The sequence below is a fragment of the Narcine bancroftii genome, chromosome 6 (assembly GCF_036971445.1).
Source record: "Narcine bancroftii isolate sNarBan1 chromosome 6, sNarBan1.hap1, whole genome shotgun sequence".
Classification (NCBI taxonomy): Eukaryota; Metazoa; Chordata; class Chondrichthyes; order Torpediniformes; family Narcinidae; genus Narcine; species Narcine bancroftii.
The window spans coordinates 224,909,046-224,932,904 of record NC_091474.1 but is presented as its reverse complement, the minus strand read 5'-3'; the positions used below and the strand labels follow the sequence as shown (position 1 = coordinate 224,932,904).

The 23,859-nt window shown below is 41.9% G+C and overlaps 1 protein-coding gene across 5 annotated transcripts in view; it reads right to left on the bottom strand.

Annotated features, from left to right (window-relative positions):
- LOC138737078 (centrosomal protein cep57l1-like) overlaps window positions 1-23,859 on the bottom strand; it is a 54,385-nt gene that overhangs the window by 27,197 nt on the left and 3,329 nt on the right. For 4 of the 5 annotated variants that reach the window (XM_069887543.1, XM_069887546.1, XM_069887545.1 and 1 more), the window contains 3 exons: window positions 16,491-16,644; window positions 9,645-9,812; window positions 6,929-7,050 (listed from right to left, as the gene is read on the bottom strand). In XM_069887543.1, the coding sequence (XP_069743644.1) occupies window positions 6,929-7,050; window positions 9,645-9,812; window positions 16,491-16,641 (441 nt within the window). In that variant the 5' untranslated portion in view covers window positions 16,642-16,644. The remainder of the gene's footprint in view (window positions 1-6,928; window positions 7,051-9,644; window positions 9,813-16,490; window positions 16,645-23,859) is intronic. The other variant, XM_069887547.1, reaches the window with a different exon arrangement.

The following is a 23,859-nucleotide window of genomic DNA, read 5'->3' as shown; positions in this document are numbered from 1 at the left end:
GGAAATTCCTGCAGCATTAAAAGCTTGACGTATTTTTGAGTTGGTAAAGTATCTAAAAGAATGGGTGTCAGATGTTTGGACAGGGGAGCAATTTCAGTGCTCGCCATAGGCACTATTTTCCATAAATACTTCCCCCCCACCTCATGACACCAACACTGAGGGGCCTGGGTGGTAGTTAATCCACCACTGGCAATAGTACACTAGTCATATGGGGGAAAAATATTAAGAGTTGGAATGGGAGGCCAAATAAGCACATTGTTTTATCCTGGATGTTGCAGAACTTTGAGTGTTATTACAGCTTCCCTCATCCAAGCACATGGAGAGTATTACAAACATAAACACAAAATGGGAACGAGAGGCCATTCAGCCCCTTGATCAAATTCTGCATTTTAATAACATCATGGCTGATATGAATGCAACCTCAACTCTGCATTTCTGCCTATCCATTGTTACCTTTTATATCTTTGTTCACAAGAATCTGTCTTCTCCTGCTTTAAAAATGTTCAAAGACTGCCTTCCAAGTAAAGAGCATTTTGAAGATTTTCCCATAAAAAAGGTCTATCTCCTTTATCTTAAATAGTTGACTTCTTATTTTCAAACAGAGATCCTTAGTTCTCGATTCTCGCACAATGAAACACAGGAGGCAGCTATTTGAGTCTTGTGCTGATACTACACCTGAAGTATTGTGTGCAGTTCTGATTGTCACACTATAGGAATGATAAGGTGGAGAATGTAGAAGAGATATTGTCTGTATTGAGGCATTTCAGTTATAAAGGAAGATTGGATAGGTGAGGTTGGGTTTCCCTGAAGTGGAAGAGGCTAATGAATGATTTAACGTTCTAAAATTATGAGGGGATAGAAAGGTTATGGAGTCAATGTCATGCAGCACAGAAGAGGTCCTTTGATCCAACTCTTACATTCTGAGTTTATTTAATTCTGTAGCTAAATGCCACAACGGTTCACACTAGTTTCTTTAGCACCTCTTGAAGTTTCACATCAAATATCCCTCTTATGACCTCATGATTGAAGGAGGGCTTTTGCTGAAGCAGTTAAAGTAGGGCAATAACACTGGCCCAAAATTCCTGCAAAATCTTAGCACTGAGATAACTATACTTCAAACAACTTTCCTTCCTGACAGCAGCAATCGAAAGCTTGACCCTGAATTCCTATTGACTTTTACCAAAGCTTTGCAATCTCACAGAGACATGAGGGCTGTCACCTCCAGGAATTCAGTTGTTATCCATGTTAAAACCAAGTTGGGAAGAGGTGTTGAGTCACACAATCCTTGCAAACACACATTGAACATTTGTGAACAAGTAAAGCAGTTTCATTGTCCTGTTAACCCTATTATTTTGCTCGTCAGAGAAGATGAGGTGGTCATTGACATATTGAATGTGGCCTGGAGTATGAAAATAGTTAAAACAGGGAAGTAAATATGAAAATGGAACATTTTTGTGCATTGACACGAAAGGCTTGTATCTTGTCTATTAAGGGAATTGTTGCCATACCCATCAATAGCGTGATTATCTAAAATTAAGATTAATGAACGATCAGAATGAGAGGTATCAAATATTTTATGTTGAGGAGCTAGGCCATACAAAATCAAAGATGATTTCCTTTTATAAAATAAGGCATTATTTAAAAGATATTCAATGAGAATCAGCTGACTTGGGAAGGAAGTGATCAGATGGGTAAACAAAATGCAAATGAGGACAGGTTAAACAGAATTTAGATGCAGCCAAAGGAGGAAAAACCCAACACCCAACCCCAACCAATCAATTTTCCCTTGCAACTGCTGCAACCGTGCCTGGCTGTCCCGCATCGGACTTGTCAGTCACCAACAACCCTGCAGCAGACGTGGACATGCCCCTCCATAAATCTTCGTCCGCGAAGCCAAGCCAAAGAAAGAAAGATGCAGCCTAATATTTAGAGGAGAGAAATGTACTGAATACAAGCTGTGGTAACGAGAACACCCCCACTTGCTTTCAGCAGCAAATTAGCTAAAACTAAAGTAGAATTAAGCAATGTTAATAAAATGGAAACTGATGGCAAGTGCAGCATGTAGCTCTAAACCCAATTCAAGGTCAGAAAGGATAGATTTGAGATTATTCTGCTTCAGTCTCAAATCTGATAGGAAGCAGAGCAGGTTGAATGCAAAACGTAATAAAAGTTCAGAATCAGAATTAGGTTCAGAGCATGTCATGAAATTTGTTGTTTTAATAAAGTTAAATATATTTTTATACTGCTTCTCCATTTAAGTTCACAGCTGTTCTTTGTTTTCATCTACACAATTCTTACATGGCTTTGCTCAACCAGTGCCCAAAAAAACTTGGATGGGTATTCCAAAGATCTAGAAGCCTCCATTTCAAAGAACTTTATTCTTGGAGAAATCAATGTTTGTGAATCTCCATTGCCATATCTTTAAAACAAATAGATCCTTTCTTAACAAGAGACAAAAAATGGCAGTTATGTCCTCATCAACATACAACTGCATTGACCATAGAACAGTACTGTACAGGTACTTTGGCCACAATGTCTGTGACAAATGTGACGTCATTTTTACAAAAATCAGTTATACCTGCATATGAACCATATTGTCCCATTTTTGCCCATTTGCCTCGAACAGATTTATTGTATCTGCTTCCACCACCCCTCCAGATTGCAGCACATTCCAGGTGCCTTCCATTGGGAAAAAAATACTTTCCTTGGACACCTTTAAACTTTCCCCTATGACCCCAGATTTTGACATTTCCGTTTCACGGATTTAAAATAACCTATCTTGCCTCGTTTGAGTTTTAAAATTTCCATCAAATCTCAATATTTGAGGAAAAACAATCTAATTTTGTCCAAACTTTTCTTTTTTGCTAATACAGGTATACAATCCTTTATCTGGACATCTAAAATCCGGAAAGCTCCAAAATCTGGCAAGTGGGGACCGGCTGTCGGGGGAGGCGGCCGAGGGACCGGCGGTCGGGGGAGGCGGCCGAGGGACCGGCGGTCGGGGGAGGCGGCCGAGGGACTGGTGGTCGGGGGAGGCGGCCGAGGGACCGGCGGTCGGGGGAGGCGGCTGGGCGAGACTGCGGCAGCGGCCGGGGGAGGCGGCCGGGCAAGACTGCTGGACGGTCGGGGGAGGCGGCTGGGCAGCCAAGGGACTGGCGGTTGGGGGGGCAGCCGAGGGACCGCGGTTGGGGGAGGCGGCCAGGCGACTGGAAGGGGGTGTGGGTGAATATAGCATCACGATTCGGGTGGGCTTTCCAAAATCAGGAAAAATCTGAAATTCGGACCACACTGTTCCCCAAGGGTTCCGGATAAAGGATCGTGTACCAGTATACTCCAATCCAAACAACCTCCTGATGAACCAGTTCTGTACTTTTTCAAAACATTCTTCCTGTAATTCAGTGACCCAAAGTGTACATAATACTCCAAACATGGCCTCACTAAAGATTTGTACAGCTGCAACACAAATTTTGAACTTTTATACTCAGTATCCCAACTGATGAAGGCAAACATGCTGTACACCATCTTTACAACCTTATCTATTAATGTTGCCACTTTCACAAAGCTAGGGATCTGCATCAGATTTTGTGTCATCTGCATCTTCTATGGGTAAACTAAGACTGAATGCAACCTATCAAGTCACAATACACTAACGTTTTTACTTTTATAGTATTCTAACACCGTTGCAGAAAAAAGTCAAAAGAGCATTTGCCATTATTTTATCTTTTATTCTATACTCTTAGGCACATGGATGGAAGAAAAATAGAGGGTTATGGGGTAGGGAAGGCTTATTACAGTGGTTCTCAACCTTTTTCTTTCTACTCGCATACCATTTTAAGTAATCCCTATTGCCATCGATGCTCTGTGATTAGAAAGGGATTGCTTAAGGTGGTATGTGAGTGAGAAGGGAAGATTGTGAATCACTGCTCTGGACCCAACTGTTACTGAAATATTTTGCTTGAGAAAAATTGTCATTGGCCCATTTCCTTTGGTGTTATGAAACTGCACATAACGAGTCCATTAGGTACTATTAAAACAGTGATTTTCAAACATTTTCTTTCCACCCACATACCACCTTAAGCAATCCCTTACTAATCACAGAGCACTTAAAATCACAGGAAATACTTAAAATGGAAGGTGAGTGGAAAGAAAAAGGTTGAGAACCACTGGTCTAGCTCGTAAAACAGGCTTGACCAGGTTCCCACACCATGTCGATGCTCAATTTTAGTAAGATCTCTTTTATTTCCTTCTTTCCTGATGCAGCAATATATTTTAAATAATCGGATGGTGCATGACAAACAAGAGCCTTTATTTTTCATTTCTGGGGGATGCAATTCCCTCCATCAATACAACTCCAGGTCCAAATTCAATACTACATGGGTACTACTGTTTCTGTGACAACCTATACAAAACATTAGCTTGGTATTAAAAGAGCAACTATGAAAAAGGGTAACACTTAATCCTATGAAAGATCCCCCTGCCCAAGATGAGCAAACATATTTATCATCTAAATTCAGTTAAATCAATGACAATGAAGATGACAAATCTACCTCTGTATTCTCGGACAATGGAAAACTTTCAAATAATTTGGACATTTCTAGTCACATGTATATGTGCAGCTTGGACGTAATTTGAATTTGTGACTAGCAAGAGGCTAATTATCAGCTATGTTTTTCTTTTTTCTTTGGCTTGGCTTCGCGGACGAAGATTTATGGAGGGGGTAAAAAGTCCACGTCAGCTGCAGGCTCGTTTGTGGCTGACAAGTCTGATGCGGGACAGGCAGACACGATTGCAGCGGTTGCAAGGGAAAATTGGTTGGTTGGGGTTGGGTGTTGGGTTTTTCCTCCTTTGCCTTTTGTCAGTGAGGTGGGCTCTGCGGTCTTCTTCAAAGGAGGTTGCTGCCCGCCAAACTGTGAGGCGCCAAGATGCACGGTTTGAGGCGTTATCAGCCCACTGGCGGTGGTCAATGTGGCAGGCACCAAGAGATTTCTTTAGGCAGTCCTTGTACCTTTTCTTTGGTGCACCTCTGTCACGGTGGCCAGTGGAGAGCTCGCCATATAACACAATCTTGGGAAGGCGATGGTCCTCCATTCTGGAGACGTGACCCATCCAGCGCAGCTGGATCTTCAGCAGCGTGGACTCGATGCTGTCGACCTCTGCCATCTCGAGTACTTCGACGTTAGGGGTGTAAGCGCTCCAATGGATGTTGAGGATGGAGCGGAGACAACGCTGGTGGAAGCGTTCTAGGAGCCGTAGGTGGCTATTATTTATATTTATAATATTTATAAATATTTATACATCAGCTATGTATAATTTTTTAAAAAGTCATGCAAAGCTTTTCAATCCATTGGAATATAGCTATATTGGAATAAATATTCAAAAATGCATGCCACTTGCCGTTTTTGGCCTCTAAATATCTCATAATGCTCAGTGACACATTTTACAATAATAATGGTTTAAATTTAAATTTTTAAATTTAAACTTAGACATACAGCCCATTTTAGCCCATGAGTCCGTGCCACCCAATTTATACCCAATTAACCTACACCCCCGATACATTTCAAACTGTGAGAGAAAACCGAAACCCAAGCAAAATATTTCAGTAACAATTGGGTCTAGAGCAGTGATTCTCAACTTTCCCACGCAGACACGGGAAGAATATACAGACAGCGCGAGATTTGAACCCACGTCTTGATTTCTGGCACTGAAAAGGCACTGCTACACCAACCATGCCTGTACCGTATTATGTTAAGGATGTTAATTATTGTAATTAATTTTATGAATTGTCAAGGGACATTCGTGATTTAATATGAAAGATTTGTGCATGTAATCTGTAGTAGGATCTCTGAAATCAATAACAAGTGAATTTCTTATCTCTTTGGAGTCTTTGTAAGAAACGTGGCTCATTTTATCGACAGGAATTCCAGATATCCATATTAAACAGAAGAAGAATTTTACATAATTATCCGTACAAAGTGAAGGGAGAAAAGTTTTGGGGTCAGTTTTATTTTCCCAAGATGAGACCCTTCTGGGTGGAACTAGGTCAAGTCTTAGAAAAAAAAAAATCCCATAGAACCCAGAGTTGTTCCTGTTGGGAAACATAACGGACATAAGACTTATAATGAACCTGTCCAAATTTCAAATCCAATTCGACTCCTGCCTGAGCATTGCTCGTTGGAACACAGAAATGCAAAGCTGTGTTCCCCTGGAGAAAATTACTTACAATTTAAGAAAAAGTATATTACTTTTTTTAAAATTTGGCAACCATACTTAAACTCCAAAGGAGCACAATTATCGTGTGGATCATCATGCCTTGCCGTCCTACCTCCCCTGTCTATCCCTCAATTATTGGGGGGTAGGGGAAATTCCATTCCATCCCATCCCAACCAGAAAATGTCAAGAGAAGAAAACAGCCTGAGCACTGGTCACCATGTCAAGACAAACCCATAAAACCTTGATATATGTCTTATACCTTTGTTGTGAACGTCTTGAATATTGTGTGTAACTGTGGTTAGTTAAGTGTTAAATGTGGGGATTGGGGAGGGAGGGAGATGAAAAGAGCTTGAACTCTGCAGAAAACTGTATAAAATGGATAATTGTAAATTCTAGTCAACGCTGATACTGTTAACATTGACACTAAGAACTGTTTGAGTTTAAGTTTGGAAAATAATAAATAAAATATTCAAAAAAAGTTTTATTTTCCCCATACACAAAGAATTGTGGGTGCCTGGAATGCCTTGCCAGGGGTGGTGGTGAAGGCTGAAACATCATGGGCATTTAGGAAACTCTTAGACCAGCACCGAGATGAAAGAAAAATAGAGGGTTATGAAGTAGGGAGGGTTTAAATATTATTTTGGTAGGAATACAGGATATAGGATGGTACAACATCAAGGGCCAAAGGGCCTGTACTATGCTGTAGTGTTCTATGTACCTGTTTTTCCAATAAAATGTTCTTCTCTGTTTCTGCATGTTCCACCATAGTCCTCATATATTCCAATTGCTTCTCTAGAAGTGAGCAGCGGCCTTCAATGGCAGTCAGCTGAACAGCAAGCTCTGAAATAAAGAATTGAAATTAGACCTAGAACAGAACCAGGCCAAGAAACCAACCCAACTATTTTGTTAAAAATAAAATTGTGATGCTGGAGAGAGATAAAAAAAGAAACAACAACAATTCACACTCTAACTACCCATTTTTAAACTTCCAGTGCTCCATCCAATAAGAATCAATCCCAATATCGTCAGAGCTTCTGACAAGGATGATGACAGGCCAGGCAACACTTCCCAATCAAATCTCCATCTGGATCATGACCCCACATAAAAACACAAACACCCAGACAAGTCATGGATGGACCTTACTTCCACAGGAGATCTTCCTTCTACTGTTTCCAGCCTTAGTCTTCCAGACCCACAGAGCCCAACTACCTCCTTATCAAAATCCACAAGCAGGAATGCCCTAGGAGTCCTACTGAACCTATTCTGCTTGCCTCGACTCTATCCTTTCTCCTCTGGCCTCTTCTCACGGATATCTGTGGCACCTTTAACATTATCACTTTGACAGATAAGAGAACCTTGAAGAAAAGCTCAGGCCCGAAGCATTAGTAATACATCTTTACTTCCTATGGATGCTGCGAGACCTGATGAGTTCCATCTGCAGACTTTTGTGTTAGGATGAGGCAACTAAACAGATGTGTACAGGATTATGAAGGACATAGACAAAGTGAACATCCACCACTTTTTCTCCCAGAGCAGCAATGACCTAGACCCGAGGACATCTGCTTAAGGCGAATGGAGGGAAGTTAGGGATATGGCAGAGTTAGATTTTAAAAAATAAAAACTGAGTGGAGAATGCTTAGAATGCATTGCTGGGGGTAGTGGTTGAGGTCGATACAGCAGGGACAGTTAAAAGAATCTTAAATCTGCACATGGATGTAGAAAAAAATGGGGATTATGGAATGGCAGGGAAGGAAGTGTTAGATTGATTGTGGAATAGGTTTATATAGGTCAACGCAACATTGGGAGCCAAAGGGCCTATACTGTGCTGTACAGTTCTATGTCCTAAACCAAACAGTTTCACTGAGGAACTTCAACCCATCCTGGGGTTACAGCAGATTTAAGTACACAACTCAGATTATCTGAAATGGTCAGGACCGGGCCTACGTCAGATAAAATTTTTTTCGGATAACTAGTCATTTTTTAAAAAACAGCCCAGTAGAAAAAGCAAATCACTTGTATCAATGTTTAAACAAGAGAAAGTTTTTAAGCATTAAAATAATGTTTAATTCTCACAAACAAATTGGCCGCAATGCTGCTGCCTATCACCAAGACCTCCCAACCACTGCTGCTGATCCCTGACATATCCCCACCACCGCCGCTGATCCCCAGAGGGGCTTCCCAGGCCCATGGAACACTTACTGGCAAGTCAGCGGGCTCCTGTCTCCCGAGTCACCGGAGTTCCTGACAGCAATGCCTAAGTTCCAACTCCAAATTCTCCCCTGGGCCTAGAGGAGTCCAGTGTGCGTGTGCGATAATAGGCCGAGGGGAGAGTTCAGAGTTGGCATCAGGAGCTCCACTATGCTGAGGAAGGAGGAAGGGGATAGAAGAGAAGGAAAGGGGAGGGAACGGCACTGAGCTCAAGGTCCTGCTCCTACCTGGGAGGGCACCCTCCCTGATGACACTGGGACGAGGGATTCTTCAGACTGCTTGCAGCTGGGAGACGGTGGCACGCAGTTTGTGGGGAAGAGTTGGAGAGAAAAGTCAATAGGGGAAGGTAAACAAGAAATGGAAAGAAAGTGAGGAGGGAGTTACCTGAAACAAGTACAACTGTCCTAATTTCACGTCGAGTGAATTTTTTTTCCAACCTGTGAGGTCAATTCTCTTCCCAAAGAATGTAGGATGAATGAGGATTTCTGATTTATTTTGGATATCCTCATTTATCCAATTTTTTTTTAAATTCAAATAAAAGGAGGATTTCAGTAAATCGGAGCTATACTGTAGTTTTCATTTCACCTCACTCATTTTATTTTGTGTTGTTTGTAGAAGAAATACAAAAGAAATCAAAATGACTACTTCACAGGGAAGGTGGCCCATAAACAGAGCAGAGACCCTGGCGGTGGGGTGCGGGGTGGTTGTGGTAAAGGGCAGAACAAAAAAAAAGGTTGAGAATGGCTGTTCTAACACCCCCTCCCCCAATTTTTTTTTTCAGTGAATGCTAACCTCAGTGAATGCTAACCTCTATTCATATACTAGCCCTGCCATTCCAGATAAAACGATTTAAGCCTGCATATTGTATTCAAGGTATAATATCGCCACGGCTTTGTACAATTGCAGCAAAACATCCCTGCTCTGCACTTGAATCCTTTCAATCCGAAGGCCAAAATGCTATTTGCCTTCTTAATCATCTGCCTGTTCCACTACCCTTGCCCCAACCTCTGGCTATTCAAATAATAAGATTTCTATTTAACTTTATCCATAATTTGTTGCCATTTGCCCACTCACTTAACCTGTTCAAATCAATATGGAGGTGCTGACCATCCTACCCAGCTGTCTGTCACCAGGAAACCTAGATATTAGTTAATAATGTCTAAAGAATACACAAAACAAAATCTTAATCCAAAATATTTACATGAAACAATTCTAATCATATTCACCATCAGATTCTCCTGTCCTGTTGCTGGCATCCTTCTTTTCTTGCTCCAAGGTATTTTTGTACAGAATAGCTTCAAATCCAAGACTTTGCATTTTTTGCTCTGCTTCTGCTCGCTCTATTTCCAAAGAATGAATCTTTTTCTGGAGATTTTTCAAAGCAGAAACTATAGCTAGATAAGTTTAAAAAAAATAAAGGTGAGCCTTCAAATCTTTGCAGATGACACAAAGGTCGAAGGCGTTGTGGATAGTGTAGAAGGTTGTCATAGGTTACAACAGGATATTGACAGGATGCAGAGTTGGGAAGATGAAGTTCAATCTGGATAAATGTGAAGTCATGCATTTTGGAACGTAAAACATGAAGGCAGAGTACATGGTTATTGGCAGGATTCTTAAAAGTGTGGAGGAACTGAGGGACCTTGGGGTCCAAAACCATAGATCTCTCAAGGCTGCTGCACAGATTAATAGGGTAGTTAGGAAGGCTTACAGTATGCTGACATTCATTAATCAAAGGATTGAGTTCAAGAATCACGAGGTAAAATTGCAACTCTATAAAACTCTGGTTAGACCACACTTGGAATATTGTTTTCAGTTCTGGTTGCCTCATTACAGGAAGGACATGGAAGCTATGGAGAAGGTGCAGAGGAGATTTAACCAGGATGTTGCTAGATAGGAGAATGTGTCTTATAAGGCATGGTTAGCAGAGCTAGGGCTTTTCTCTGAAGAAAAGAAGGATGAGAAGTGACTTAATAGAGGTCTACAAGATCATGAGAGGGACAGATAAGGTGGAGAGCCAAGACCTTTTTCCCTGAGTTAAGAGTAGCTTACACCAGAAGACATCTGTAAAAAGGTGAAGGGATGAAAGTTTAGGGGAAGACATTGGGGGTAAGTTTAAAAAAAGAGTAGTGGGTGTCTGGAATGCATTGCCAGGGATGGTACAAAAGGGAAGTTTAAGACTCTTAAATGGCACATGGATGCAAGAAAAATAGAGGGTTATGGGTGTGAAGTAGGGAAGATTTAGTTTGTTGAACAGGTTTATATATGTTGGCACTGCGTTCTGTGTTATAATGTTCTATGTTCAAAGGTGAAATTTTGAGAGTACAGTGTTTCAATGTTCCTGTCAGGAAAAGAAAGGCAAAGCTAAGTGGACCAGGGAACCTTGTTTTTGAGGCATATTAGGTATATGGTTAAGAAAAAGAGAGGTGCATAGCAGGGAAAGGTATCAGGAGCAAATGAGATAGCTGAGGATAATAAAAAATGCAATACTGAAAAAATAAATCAGGAGGGTTAAAAGAAGAAAGACATGAGGTTGCGTTGGCAGACAAGGTAAGAGAAAAATCAGAAGGGCTTCTACTGATATATATATATATTAAGGGTCAAAATTGGTCCACTTGAAGATAAGAGTGGTCAGCTATGTATGGAGCCAAAATGGATTGGGGGAGATCTTAAATGGGGTTTTTGCATCTGTATTTACAATGGAAACTGGCACAGAGTACATGAAAGTAAAGCAAACAAGCAGCAAGTTCATGGAATCTAAACTGATGAAAGAGGCTGCTGTCTGAAGGCAATGCACTGACAAAGAATACCTTCGGATCTTGAGGGAGGCTAAGAATATAAATTGCAGGGATCTTGGCAGATATATTTAACATGTCCTTAGCAACCAGTGAAGTGCTCATTTTCTGTTGTTTAAAAATGCTGTAAAAATAATCCAGAAAAATATAAGCCATCATAAGTTGGTAAATTATTGGAAAGTGTTCTGAGATTGGATATACAAGTATTTGGATAGACAGGGACTGATTAGAGATAGTCAACATGGCTTTGTGCAAGGAAGGCCATGCTTAACCAATCTTAGAGATTTTCCAAGGAGATTACCAGGAAAGTTGGTAAAGAATGGGTCATGGATGTTGTCTAAATGGTCTTCAGTGAGGCTTTTGACAAGGTCCCATTTGAGAGGTTAGTCAGGAAGGTTCAGTTGTTCAGTGTTCATGGTGAGGTAGTAAATTGGATTAGACATTGGCTTTATGGTAGAAGCCAGAGAGTGGTATTGGACAATTGTCTCCCTGACTGGAGGCCCAAGATTAGTGGTGTGCCTCAATGATCTGTGCGAGTCCACTATTGTTCGTCATCTATATCAATGATCTGGAGGTAGATTAGATCAAGTTTGCAGATGACACAAAGATTGGAATTGCAGTAAAGTTATTCTCAACCTTTTTTCAGCTAGGGGCCCCCCTTCCGCCCCCCCCCCCCCCCCAGGTCTCTGTTCAAAGTTTATGGGCCCCCTTCCCTATGAAGCAGTCAAGGTTTGGTTTCTTCTGTACTTCTGTCCTATCAACTGGACAAAAAAAAATGTTTATGTTACCCTTGGTAAAAATAAAATAAGGCTTTTACTTAAAAGTGCTATGGGCCCCTGTTTAGAATGGCTGGTGGAGTGCACAGTGAGGAAGGCTTTCAAAATTTCAGAGGTATCAAGACCATCTGGAAAAATCTGCAAAATGGCAGATGAAATTTAATGCACACAAGTATAATGTGCAGCACTTTGGAAGGACATACCTGTACTTGGAAAATGAGGGGAGATTCGATAGACGTATTTAAAATTATGAGGGGGATAGAGTTTTTTCAACTGAGGGTAGGTGAGATACAAATCAAAGGACATGGGTTAAGAGTGAAAGGGGAAAAGATGAGGGGGAACTTCTTCACAGAGAGTGGTGGGTGTGGAATGACCTGCCAGCTGAGATGGTGAATGTGGGCTAAATTTTAACATTTAAGAAGAATTTGGATAGGTACATGGATGGGAGAGGTATGGAGGGCTATGGGCTGGGTACATGTCAATGGGACTGGGCAAAAAATGTTTTGGCACAAAGTAGAAGGGCCAAAAGGCCAGTTTTTGGGCTGTAGTGTTCTATGGTTCTACATAGTAAGGCACTGAGGATTGTAGTAGAACAGAGGATCTTGGAAAACAAATACCCAATTCCCTAAAAATGGCATCACAGGTAGATAGAGCAGCAGAGAGCTTTTGGCACATTGGCATTCATAAATCAAATCATTGAGTAGAGTTGTTGAGAATTATGATAAAGTGGTACAAAACATTGGTGAAGCCAAATTTGGAGTATTGTGTGTAGTTTTGGTCACATAACTATAAGGATATCAATAAGATTGGAAGAGTATAGAGGAGCTTTACAAGGATATTGCCAGGACAGGAAGAACTGAGTTACAGCAAAAAGTTAAATAGGTTATGACTTTATTCCCTGGAGTGCAGAAGAATGATGGGTGATTTGATAGGTATACAAAATTCTGATGGACATAGATAGAGTAAATGCAAGCAAGCTTTTTCCACTGAGATTTGATGAGACAAAAACTCAAGGACACAGATCAAGGGTGAAAGGGGAAAAGTTTAAACGGAACATTAAGGGGTACTTCTTCACGCAGAGAGTGGTGGGAGTGTGGAATGAACTGGTGAATGTGGGCTGAAGTAGTGAATGTGGGCTCAGTTTTGATATTTAAGAAAAGTTTGGACAGGTACATTGACGAAGAGGTATGGAGCGATATGGTCTGGATGCAGGACAGTGGAACTAAGCAGGAAAATAGTTCAGCACAGACTAAAAGGCCAAAGAGCCTGTTTCTGTTGTTCCGAGCCCAGAGGACTCCAAAAAACAACAGCAATAGAAATTCACCAAAAACAAAAATGTTTTAAATTTTCTTCATACATAATATCAAGATCAATCTTTAACTTATTACTATTAACTTAACCCCTTTCTAATTATAAGTGCATGTGTATATAACGTGTATGTGTTCAGTAACGTTCTTTATTTCACTGTCCAATCATTTACTTTTCACTTCTCTGAGTTCACTGGTATCAGGCAATTTTCCATACTGGGCACAGAATTTAACATTTATGATCTTCACCAGGCTCTGGTGCCTAAACTTAAATTGTTACTGCTCAACAAGATCTTTGCTGGTTTCAGAGATATTTGTTGTTTGTTGGACACACACAAACTGATCTCCTTCAATCAGCCCTCATAGGTTTTTTTTCCAAAAAATAACCTCTTCTTCCAGGTTACCACAAAGAGTCCTTCTTTTTCCCCTATTTCAGGAGAAATACACCAGCCAAAGTCCTCTTGTAATTGACTACAAGGGTTTAGAATAGGCTGAACTCGGAACTCAAAATCCATCTTCAAATGGGGTCTTTACCAAGTCTCCCAATTCTGCAGCCTTCACCACAAACCAAAACTGACTGACACATACACACACACTCTGTCTAAGTTTGCAAAAACACACGACTCCTCTTAGAATAGCAACCGGCAACCAGCAATTTAAACCTGGCACCAGTCTTAATAGCAACAGATTTTCAATTGAGCCTGGGCGCCTTTTCAAACATGTTGTTCATTTAAAGACAATAGTCCGTTTCAATTCTACATCAGTCCAAATAATACCTACTTGTGAAGTCTTCACACGCACTTTTAATGATTTCTGTAAAGTCACTGTAGACTTGGAGTTCACACTGAGGCACAGCTCTTGTATTTTAAATGAGATGTCTTTGTGAAATGTTAATTTCTCTAGTGGAATGTAAACTGAGATGTTTGTTTGTGAAGTGTGACCAAAACTAAACCCCCAAAATCTATATCTTTTTAAGATATATTTTATCATAATTTTATTAACCCATTCCATAACACTGTGCTATGTGCATTCTATGGTTCTAACTTATTTAAATGGCAAGAACAACAGGTTCTGGTGTAATGTCATACAACTTTCATTCTTGGCCGAAGTGGTTTGATTTGGACAAGTGTATTACAAGCTCCTGTTTTAGTAAAATGGAATTATCACTAAGGGATAGTATAGGCAGAAGGAACTGAATGGTCAACTTTCAGTTGACATTTAACACAAGCAACAATTCAATACATTGGAAGAACTGAAGGAAGGCTCGTCACAGTCTGTTCCAGATTCAATACATTTGCAAAGATTGTGACTTTGTAAGGAGAACCATTCTGACGGCTGAAGAGAAATTAGCTTTTTGAAGCAGCTCTTATGGCCAGCCATTTTGTGGAATTCTGAACAAAGCATGCTCTGTGAATGACTGGGTCTTTTCAGTGGATTAACCTGTGCCAGGAGGGTCTTTTGGGAAGCAAAGTGCTTTATTTTGATTGTGACTAACAGTGAAGGTCACTTGGGTCTTGGAAGCTTCATGGAGGCCACCGTTCAAGTCTCGCCTACAAAAAGACCAGGAGTGTTATGACCAGAGCTCATGTAGATGGACATTTCTTCAAAGGCAACACAAGGAGAATTTGAGAGTCTGTAGCAGCCACAACTCCAGTCTTCCCATCAGTTCATCATTAATTCTGAGCGTTAAATTTCAAAGGCCTAAGCTTTAACACTGAATTTAAAAGACTGAAATTTGAAGTAACTTTTCAGATTTTGGCCTGGACTTTAATGGTTTGGGTGTATCTCTCTCTCTCACACACACACTCACACACACGTACAGCCGCGCGTAGTTAGCATTTTTAAATTAAACACTGGTTCATTGTCTATTGTTGCTCATTACGCGTGGTTTGTAATAAGTGTGAGGTGATACATTTTGAGAGGTTGAATGAAACAGAAAAGTACACAGTAAATGCCAAGACTCAGGAGCATAGATGTACAGATGGATCCTGAGGCTGCCTGCCAGTCCATAGCTCCAAAAAAGTGGCAAATCAAATGAATATGGTGGTAAAGTCCGCACATAGTCTGGTTGACTTCATCACTCAGGGTATCAAGTATAAAATTTGGGATGTTGCAGCTTTATCAAACAATTGGAATATTGTATGTACTTATGCATATGATAGGAAGGATAATGGAGGCTTGGGAGAGGGTGCAGAAGAGACTCATCAGGAGATGGCCTGAATTGGGTTTCAAACAATGTTTTTTCTGGATCTATGAAGCCTAAGGGAAGACCTGATTAAAAAAAAAACTAAATTATGAGAGGCATGGATAGGGCAGATGGCAGAGTCTTCCCCCCAGGATGATAACATCAAATATTAGAAGGCAAAGGTTTAAGGTGAGGGGGGAGAAGTTTCAAGGTAATTTCTGAGACAATTTTTAAAAAGTTGTAGTCATACAGAGAATGATATGTGCCTAGAAAATGCTACCAGGGGAGATGTTGAAGCAGAAACTATAGCAACATTCAGATACATGAACAAGCAGGGGATAAGGAAAAGATAGATACAGACCATGTGCAGGTAGTTAGGATTATTTTAGACTGGCATCACCATCAGCACAGGCATGATAGACTGAAGGGTCATTTTCCTGGACTGCGCTATGCTCCAACCTTGTCATTGCAGAAAATGGTTAAGTGGGAGAAAAAAATGTCAAAACTTTAAGGGTTTTTTTTTACATGGAGTTAGGAAATTGAAACTTTGCATTAAAGATGCTGAAACAAACAACAGATTTAGAACAAAAATTACAAAATAAATGTACAGTCTGAAAGCTCTATATTTTTTCAAGATAAAAATAAATAGATAAGGAAAAAATGGAAGAGCTTATATGAAGAGAACATGACATTGGAAAATGTTTTAAATCTTTTGATATTCTTGACAAGAACAGAACAAATGTCTTTTTTAGGAATCATACACTTTCATTACAATACAGAATTAACATTATGAACTTCAATCGTACTAATTTGCAAAATTACAGTTTTTGTTGCCAGGAAGCATCTTAAGAGTTCAATGCAAAGTCCACCAAATTATCATTATATTGATGGCCGGATCAGAGAAGAGATTTGAAATGAGAAATCTGACCATTATTTAATTCTATTGAAATACTCATAGTAAAATCTATATTATACTTGAACAAGAGTGCATTTCCTCTATTCACAAATGTACCTTTGCTGTTGCCAGTTGAGCTCATCAACTCAGCTCCATGATGGAATCTTGACCCAATGACACAATGAGACTCTCGTTTAACATTAATAGAACTCAGTGAAACATTCTCCAAGCTTGAAAGTGGACAGCTGTTTCTTAACGGTGATCCCATAACCTAAAAACACCAAAAAAAGTTTAAGCTGAACAATATTTTTTAAACTACTTTTAAAATGTATTCAGGCAAGCTGAGGCACTGCTTGTTATACACAAGTTGGAGAGAAGCAGGCAATTCCACAGAGATGGAACACCATGCAGTTTATCAGCAGGTTATTTTAGAAATTCACAAAGGGGCCATGTGTTGTTGCCCAAACTCCAATGGCTCAGGTTCAACCTTAACCTCCAGTGCTGGCTGTGGGGAATTTGCATGCACTTCCTGTGCAAAGTGAAGCGGCGGGGTGGGGGGGGGGGGGGAAGCAGCAAGGTTTAAAATAATTGTAGGGCATACACCATACACTATGAATGGTAAGTAAATAGCAAAAACTTCACCCATGGCAGAGGTCTCCACAAAAGAAGGGGACATAAGTTAGCAGTAAGAGGATCAAAGAGATAGAACATAGAACATTACAGCACAGTTCAGGCCCTTGGTCCACAATGTTGTGCCAACCTATGAATACTGACCAACCGAAAACTAACCCTCCCTAACTCATAACCCTCTATTGTTCTTACATCTATGTGCTCTCAGAGTCTCTTAAATGCCCTATTGTCCCAGCCTCCACTACCTCCACTGACAATGCATTCCAAGCATCCATAAATCTCTGGGTAAAAAAACTTACCCCTGATGTCTCCCCAAAATTTTCCTCCCATCACTATGTACAGATCTCCTCAATTGTTTGCTATACCTTCCCTAGGAAAAAAAAGGTGTTAGCTGTCTACATTATCTTTGCCTCTCATAATCTTGTGGACCTCTTAAGATACCTCTCATCCGTCTTTACTCCAAAGAGAAAAGCCCTTGCTCTGCTAAGCTTGCCCCACAAGATATATTTTCCAATCCAGGCAGCATCTAGTAAATTTCCTCTGCACCCTCTCCATAGCTTCCATGTCCTTCCTGTAAAGAGGTGACCAGAATTGAACACAACATTCTCAGTGTGATCTCACCAGAGATTTCTTTAGCTGCAACATTACCTCACGACTCCCAAACTCAATCCCCCCACTAATGAAGCCTCGCATACCATTGGCCTTATTAACTCTGCTATCAACCTGCACTGCCACCTTGAGAGATCAATGGATTTGGACTCCAGGGATGCTCAATTCTTTTCCACACTGTTAAGTATCCTACCATTAACTTTGTACTCTGCTTTCAAGTTTGACCTTCCAAATGCATCACTTCACACATCCAAATTGAACTACATCTACCACTTTTCTGCCAAAGTCTGCATCCTGTCTATATCTTGTTGCAAACTGTGACAACCTTCAACACTATCCACAACACCTACAATCTTTGTATCGTCTGCAAACTTACTGACCTATCCCTCAACTTCTACGTCCAGGTCATTAATTTTTTTAAAAATCACAAAGAGCAGGAGTTTCAGAACCGATACCACTAGTCACTGACCACCAGGCAGAATACTTTCTGTCTACTATGACTCGATTTCTACAGACAATCCAATTCTGAATCCACACAGCTAAGGTCCCAAGATTCATGGAATTCTGAACAAGTTTCCCACAGGGGACCTTGTCAAAATCCACGAACCCTTACCTTCATCAATTACTTTTTTTTTTAAACCTCCTCAAAAAACTCAATTAAGCTTGTGAGGCGCAACCTTCCCCTCACAAACCCATGCTGACTATCCCCAAGAAGAGTGTTCTTCTCTAAATGATTGTAAATCCTCCCCTTAAGAATCCTCTCACCTCTGACACAAGACTCACTGGTCTATAATTCCCAGGGTTCTCTCTATTACCTTTTGTTTTTACACATATGGTGAAAAATTAAAAGGATAACAAATGGTCTAAAAAAAATTCACCAGGAAGGTGGTTTTAATCTGCAATGCTCAGTCTGGAGTTGGTAGAGGCGGAGACTCTCCCAAAGTACAAAAATTATTTGATTCACCAAGGCACAGTAGGCTATGGTTCAGTGCTGGTAAATGGGATTAGTATAGATGGTCAGCATAGATGTAATTGGTTGAAAGCCCTTTTCCTGTGCTGTGTTTCAGTGCAAACTCCTTTACTCCAAAACCAAAAATCCGTGATTCAAACACCCATACCCACCCCCAGAATGAGCATCAGTGGTGGCAGTGGTCACTCGATTGTCCTTTTTTACAAGGCCTGCCTCATTTGTAAGGGGTCAGAATCATAACCAGTTGTTCAATATCCAGGTGTGCCAGCTTGAGGCGGTCCACCACAGACCCAATGTCCAAGACACAGGTCGTCAAGTTGTGCCGAATTATTTTATAAGCCCTTCATACAGCCGTTGGAGGGGTGTTCTGTGCTGTCCTCTGCAGACAAATACGAAACCACCCCATTCCAGGTCATCAGGAACATACGATGGTACTATTCCATGGTATGATGTGGGTATCGGGGCTAAATTCCTTACCCTCTCCCTTAGTTTTGTGAGGATTTCTGTTGGTGCATCGTCTTGCTTGCTTGATGCAGGAAGGAATTCTCCTGGTACCGTAACCGCAGTGCCATAGACCAATTCAGCTGAAGATACTGCCAAATCCTGTTTGGGTGCTGTGTGGATGCCCTGAAGGACCCAGGGGAGTTTGTCCACCCAGTATGTTCCTCGGAGGTGTGCCATCAGGGCCGATTTTAGGTGCCTGAGGAACTGTTCCATCAGGCCATTGGACTGTGGAGCTGAGTTCCCAGCAGCTACACTACCATAGACCATATGGTTGATGTGAATTAAACTCCTCTGTCTGAAGTAATGTGGGCAGGGAAACCATATCGTGCAACCCAGGTTGGATTGAGCATTCTGGCACACATCTCCGCCATCATGTCTGCTATGGGAACCATCTCAGGTCACCAGGTAAATCTGTCACCACTGTAAACAGGTACCTTAATCCTCTGGACACTGGTAGTGGGCCAATGATGTCTACATGCACATGCTTAAACCTCCTATGTGTTGGTTGAAGAGATTGTAGTGGTGCCTTTACAAGCCTTTGTATCTTGGAGGTTTGGCAGTGTGTGCATGTTCTGGCCCAGTGACTCGCTTGTTTCCAGAGTCCGTGCCACACAAAGTGACCGGAAATTATTTTGACAGTTACCCATATTGAAGGGTGGGCTAACCTTTGCAAGCTGTCGAAAACTTAGTGTCTCCAAGCAACAGGAACAATGGGACGGGGTTGTCCCATTGAGACATTACACTTTAATGCCCCTTGGTCCGATGGGCATGGCCTCTAAATGGAGTCCAGTGACTACAGTGTAGTATGAAGGTACCTCCTTGCCCTGTTGTTGTACCTTTGCTAAAGCGGTAAAATCCACTCCAGGCGACAAGGCACACACTGACTGGGTTGCAGTCTGTGAAAGTGCGTTGGCGAGCACATTGCTTTTACCCAAGATGTGCTTGACTGTAGTGGAGAATTCACTTCATATGACAGGTGACGTTGCTGGCGAACAGACCATGGATCCGACACTTTAGCAAATGTGAAGGTCAGGGGTTTATGATCCGTGAAGATCGTAAACTCCCCACCCTCTAGAAAATACCAAATATGCCGGAGTCACAGGTGCCAACTGAAAAATGCTAGTGGCTTCCATTGGCTGTCAACCAACTGCTCCAGAATGCCACCTACTACTGCTTTAGAGACATCTGCTGTGAGGGCCGTAGGGACATCTATTCATGGGTGGAAGAGGAGCGTAGCTTTGGCTAGGGCATTTTTGGTTTCAATAGAAACCCTTAATTGTCTCATCTCTGACTTGACTTCTTTGGATTTTGTGGACATTTGGTGGGGGGGGGTGGGGGGGGTGGTGCTGCTTCAGCACTTCTCTCTTTTTCAAGGGCTTTAGTACCTTGTAGTGCAGACTTAAGGATCTTCGCTTGTTGTGGAGCTGCATTCTGGTAGACGGAGTTAAGGAACTTCTCTGAGGAGGGCCACAAGATGGTCCATTTTCACTAAGACTTGCAAAACGTTGTTCACTCACATGTATGCTTCAAAACACTGGAGCCAGTGGTGAAAAATTTCTCCAGCTCAGGTGGCTTCTTGATCTATCTCAAGTCTTTCAGGTTTCAGGGAAGTATCCATGATTGAAAGTCTGTTAATAAAGGGTCATTGAATTTTCCTGGACGATAGAGTATGTCGTAATCATAAGTAGAAAGTTCAATTCGCCAATGCATGATCTTATTATTTTTGATCTTGCTCCTCAATTTAGTGTTCAACATATAGGCAACAGATTTTTGATCAGTCAGCAATGTGAATTTCCTTCCAGCTAAAAAGGGTCTCCAACAGCGAATGGATTCTACAATAGCTCATGCTTCCTTTTCGATAGAGGAATGTCTTAACTCTGGCCCCTGTAATGTCTGAGAGAAAAAGGCCACAGGTCTGCCAGCTTGATTTAGTGTAACTGCTAAGGCCCAATCTGAAACATCAGATTCTACTTGGAATGGTAAATCCTCATCAATAGCTGACATTGTCGCTTTGGCTATATCCTGTTTGATGTTTTCAAGAGCATGGAGGAATTCTTTAGACAGGGGTTTTAAATAGTGGCCGAGCCTTACCTGCGTAGTTTGGCACCCAATGAGCATAATAGGAGAAAAACCCCAGACAATGCTTGAAGGTCTTTGTGTCACAGGTGGGGGTAGATCCATGAGTTCTCTCATCCTCTCTGGGTCAGGCTGATCTCTCCTTTACTCACTACATAGCCTAATATAGCTAGGCGTTTATTACAGTATACACACTTGTTATTGTTAAGGGTTAAGTGCAGATGCTTGGGCACCTGGAGAAATTTTTGTAAGTTCCGATTGTGATCATTTAAGTCTTTGCCACATATAGTGATATTGTCCAGATAAGGGTAGGTGGCTTGAAAGTTATGAGCACCTACTAGTTTATCCATCTCCCTTTGGAAAACGGATACACAGTTGGTAACTCCAAAAGGGATTCTTTTAAACTGGAAAAGTTTGCCATCTGCCTCAAAAGCAGTAAACTGCTTTTCATCTTTGTGCATAGGCACCTGATGATAGGCTGATTTCAGATCAATTGTGGAATATATTTTGTACTGTGCAATCTGGTTTACCATGTCTAAGATACGAGGCAAGGGATAACCATCTAGTTGTGTAAACTTGTTTATAGTTTCGCTGTAGTCCACAACCATTCTAGGTTTCGCGCCATTTCTGGCCACTACAACTGGTATGCGCTAAGGACTTGTACTGGGTTCAATTATTTTTTTCTTTCAATAAACACATAACCTCGTTCTTAATATAGTCTGTCCTCTTTGCAATAACCCCTACTCTTACAATCCGGGGTTAGATTGGTAAAAACTCGTGAAGGTCTAAACTTTAGAGTCAATAACCTGCAAACAGCTCCTTGGGGTACCGTGATCAATGGTAATGGGCCGTTAAATGCCAATATGATATGTTTCATCTGGCATTGGAAATCTAACCCTAAAATTATCGGAGTGCACAGACCAGGGAGCACATGCAATTTGAATTCTGTATATTCATTTCCCTATACCTTCAGGATTATTTTACAACTTGTAGCATCTTGTGGTGGCGCCCCTTGCTTAGTGGTAGTACTTGACTGCTTCTTCTTATAATATGCGCCCCCCCCCCCATTACATTATCACAGGTGGAGGTTCTGTAAAGCCTTCACTTGGGATGAAGAGTGGTGCATCGTTGACCATTTCTGCTGATGAGGTGGGGAGACCTTCTTTAGGGGCTATGTGGATGTCCAGTAGGACCCATGGGAGTTCATCCATCCAGTTGGGCCCATGCAGCTGTGATTTGAGAGCTGCTTTTAGATGGCGGTGAAAGCGTTCTAACAGCCCATTGGATTGGAGGTGGTAGGTAGTTGCTCCTCAATTTGTAGACTGGTGATGGCGGTACGGAATGCCTGTGTGTTGGCATCTTCAGCCTGGTCCCTAGCGAGCTGAGCTGTGTCACTGCCACCTGTCACCCCAGAGATTGTTGGCCTGGACAATGCGTCAGCTACCACGTTGGATTTCCCCACTATGTGGTGGATGTCCATTGTATATTCGGAGATGTACAAAAGGTGCCATTGTTGACTCGCCAACCAGGGGCCCAAGTCTTTGCCCAGCATCTGCACCAGCAGCTTGTGGTCAGTGTAGGACGTGAACATTCGGCCTTCAAGGATGTACCAGAAATGGTGTATGGCCAGGTACATTACCAGCAGTTCGCGATTAAAGTGCTGTACTTCAGCTCGGGTGGTCAGAGGTATTTGCTGAAGAAAGTGAGTGGTCTCCACTGGTGATCTACCCACTGTTGCAGCACTGAGCGCACTGCCAAGTCTGAGGTGTCTGTCGTTATCGACAGGGGTAGGTCTGGATTCGGGTGTGCCAGGAATGTGGCTTTGTAAAGTGCTGTTTTGGTCTCCTCAAATGCTGGAGTACCTCCACAGACCAGCCAGGCTCCTTGTTACCTGCCTTAACGAGGTCGAAGAGAGGCCGCATGGTGGCTGCTGCTCCTGGGAGGAAACGATGATAGAAATTCACCATCCCAAGGAATTCCTGCAGGATTTTGAGAGTTTTAGGCCTGGAAAAGTTCTGAATTGCCTCGACCTTGTTAGGCAAAGGTGTTGCAGTGGTGGGGGGGGGGGGAGCCCTTGTGCCCTTGTGGTGCGCGGTTTGTCAGAATCAGACACACACAAGGTAAAGACTGTGTACACACAAGGTAAAGACTGTACAACAGTCTTCCACAAAGACTTCCACAGAGGCAGGCTGGCTGTGGCTTCAGCAACTCTGAGTGAGGCCTTGGGAGGCCGGTGCAGGCTTATATCCTGGAGGGTGATTGACACCCGACCAGGTGGGGGTTGATCCATTCAGGCCGACTGATTGACAGCCGGCCAGGTGTTGTCCTGTACCCTTACACTCCTGCAGGTACAGAGGTTGCCCCCTGCAGTAGGTCAGTGATGTACCACCACAGCCCCGCCACCACTGGCTGTTCACTACGGCAATTCGGCTCGTCGTTTGCGGGATTAGCCCGGCCTGCTACCCCACCACATTACTCACATCTACCCTCCATTTTCTCATTCACTCAACATATCTAAACAGCACCATTTTTTTTTTGCATCTCCTCAGAGCTGGAGACGAACCAATTTGTTCTTATTCAAAAACAGAATTGTTTCTATTGATAAAATTTGTGTGACCATTAAGTTTCTACAGAATGCTTTTGGAAAGCTTTCTTCTTCTTTGGCTTGGCTTCGCGGACGAAGATTTATGGAGGGGG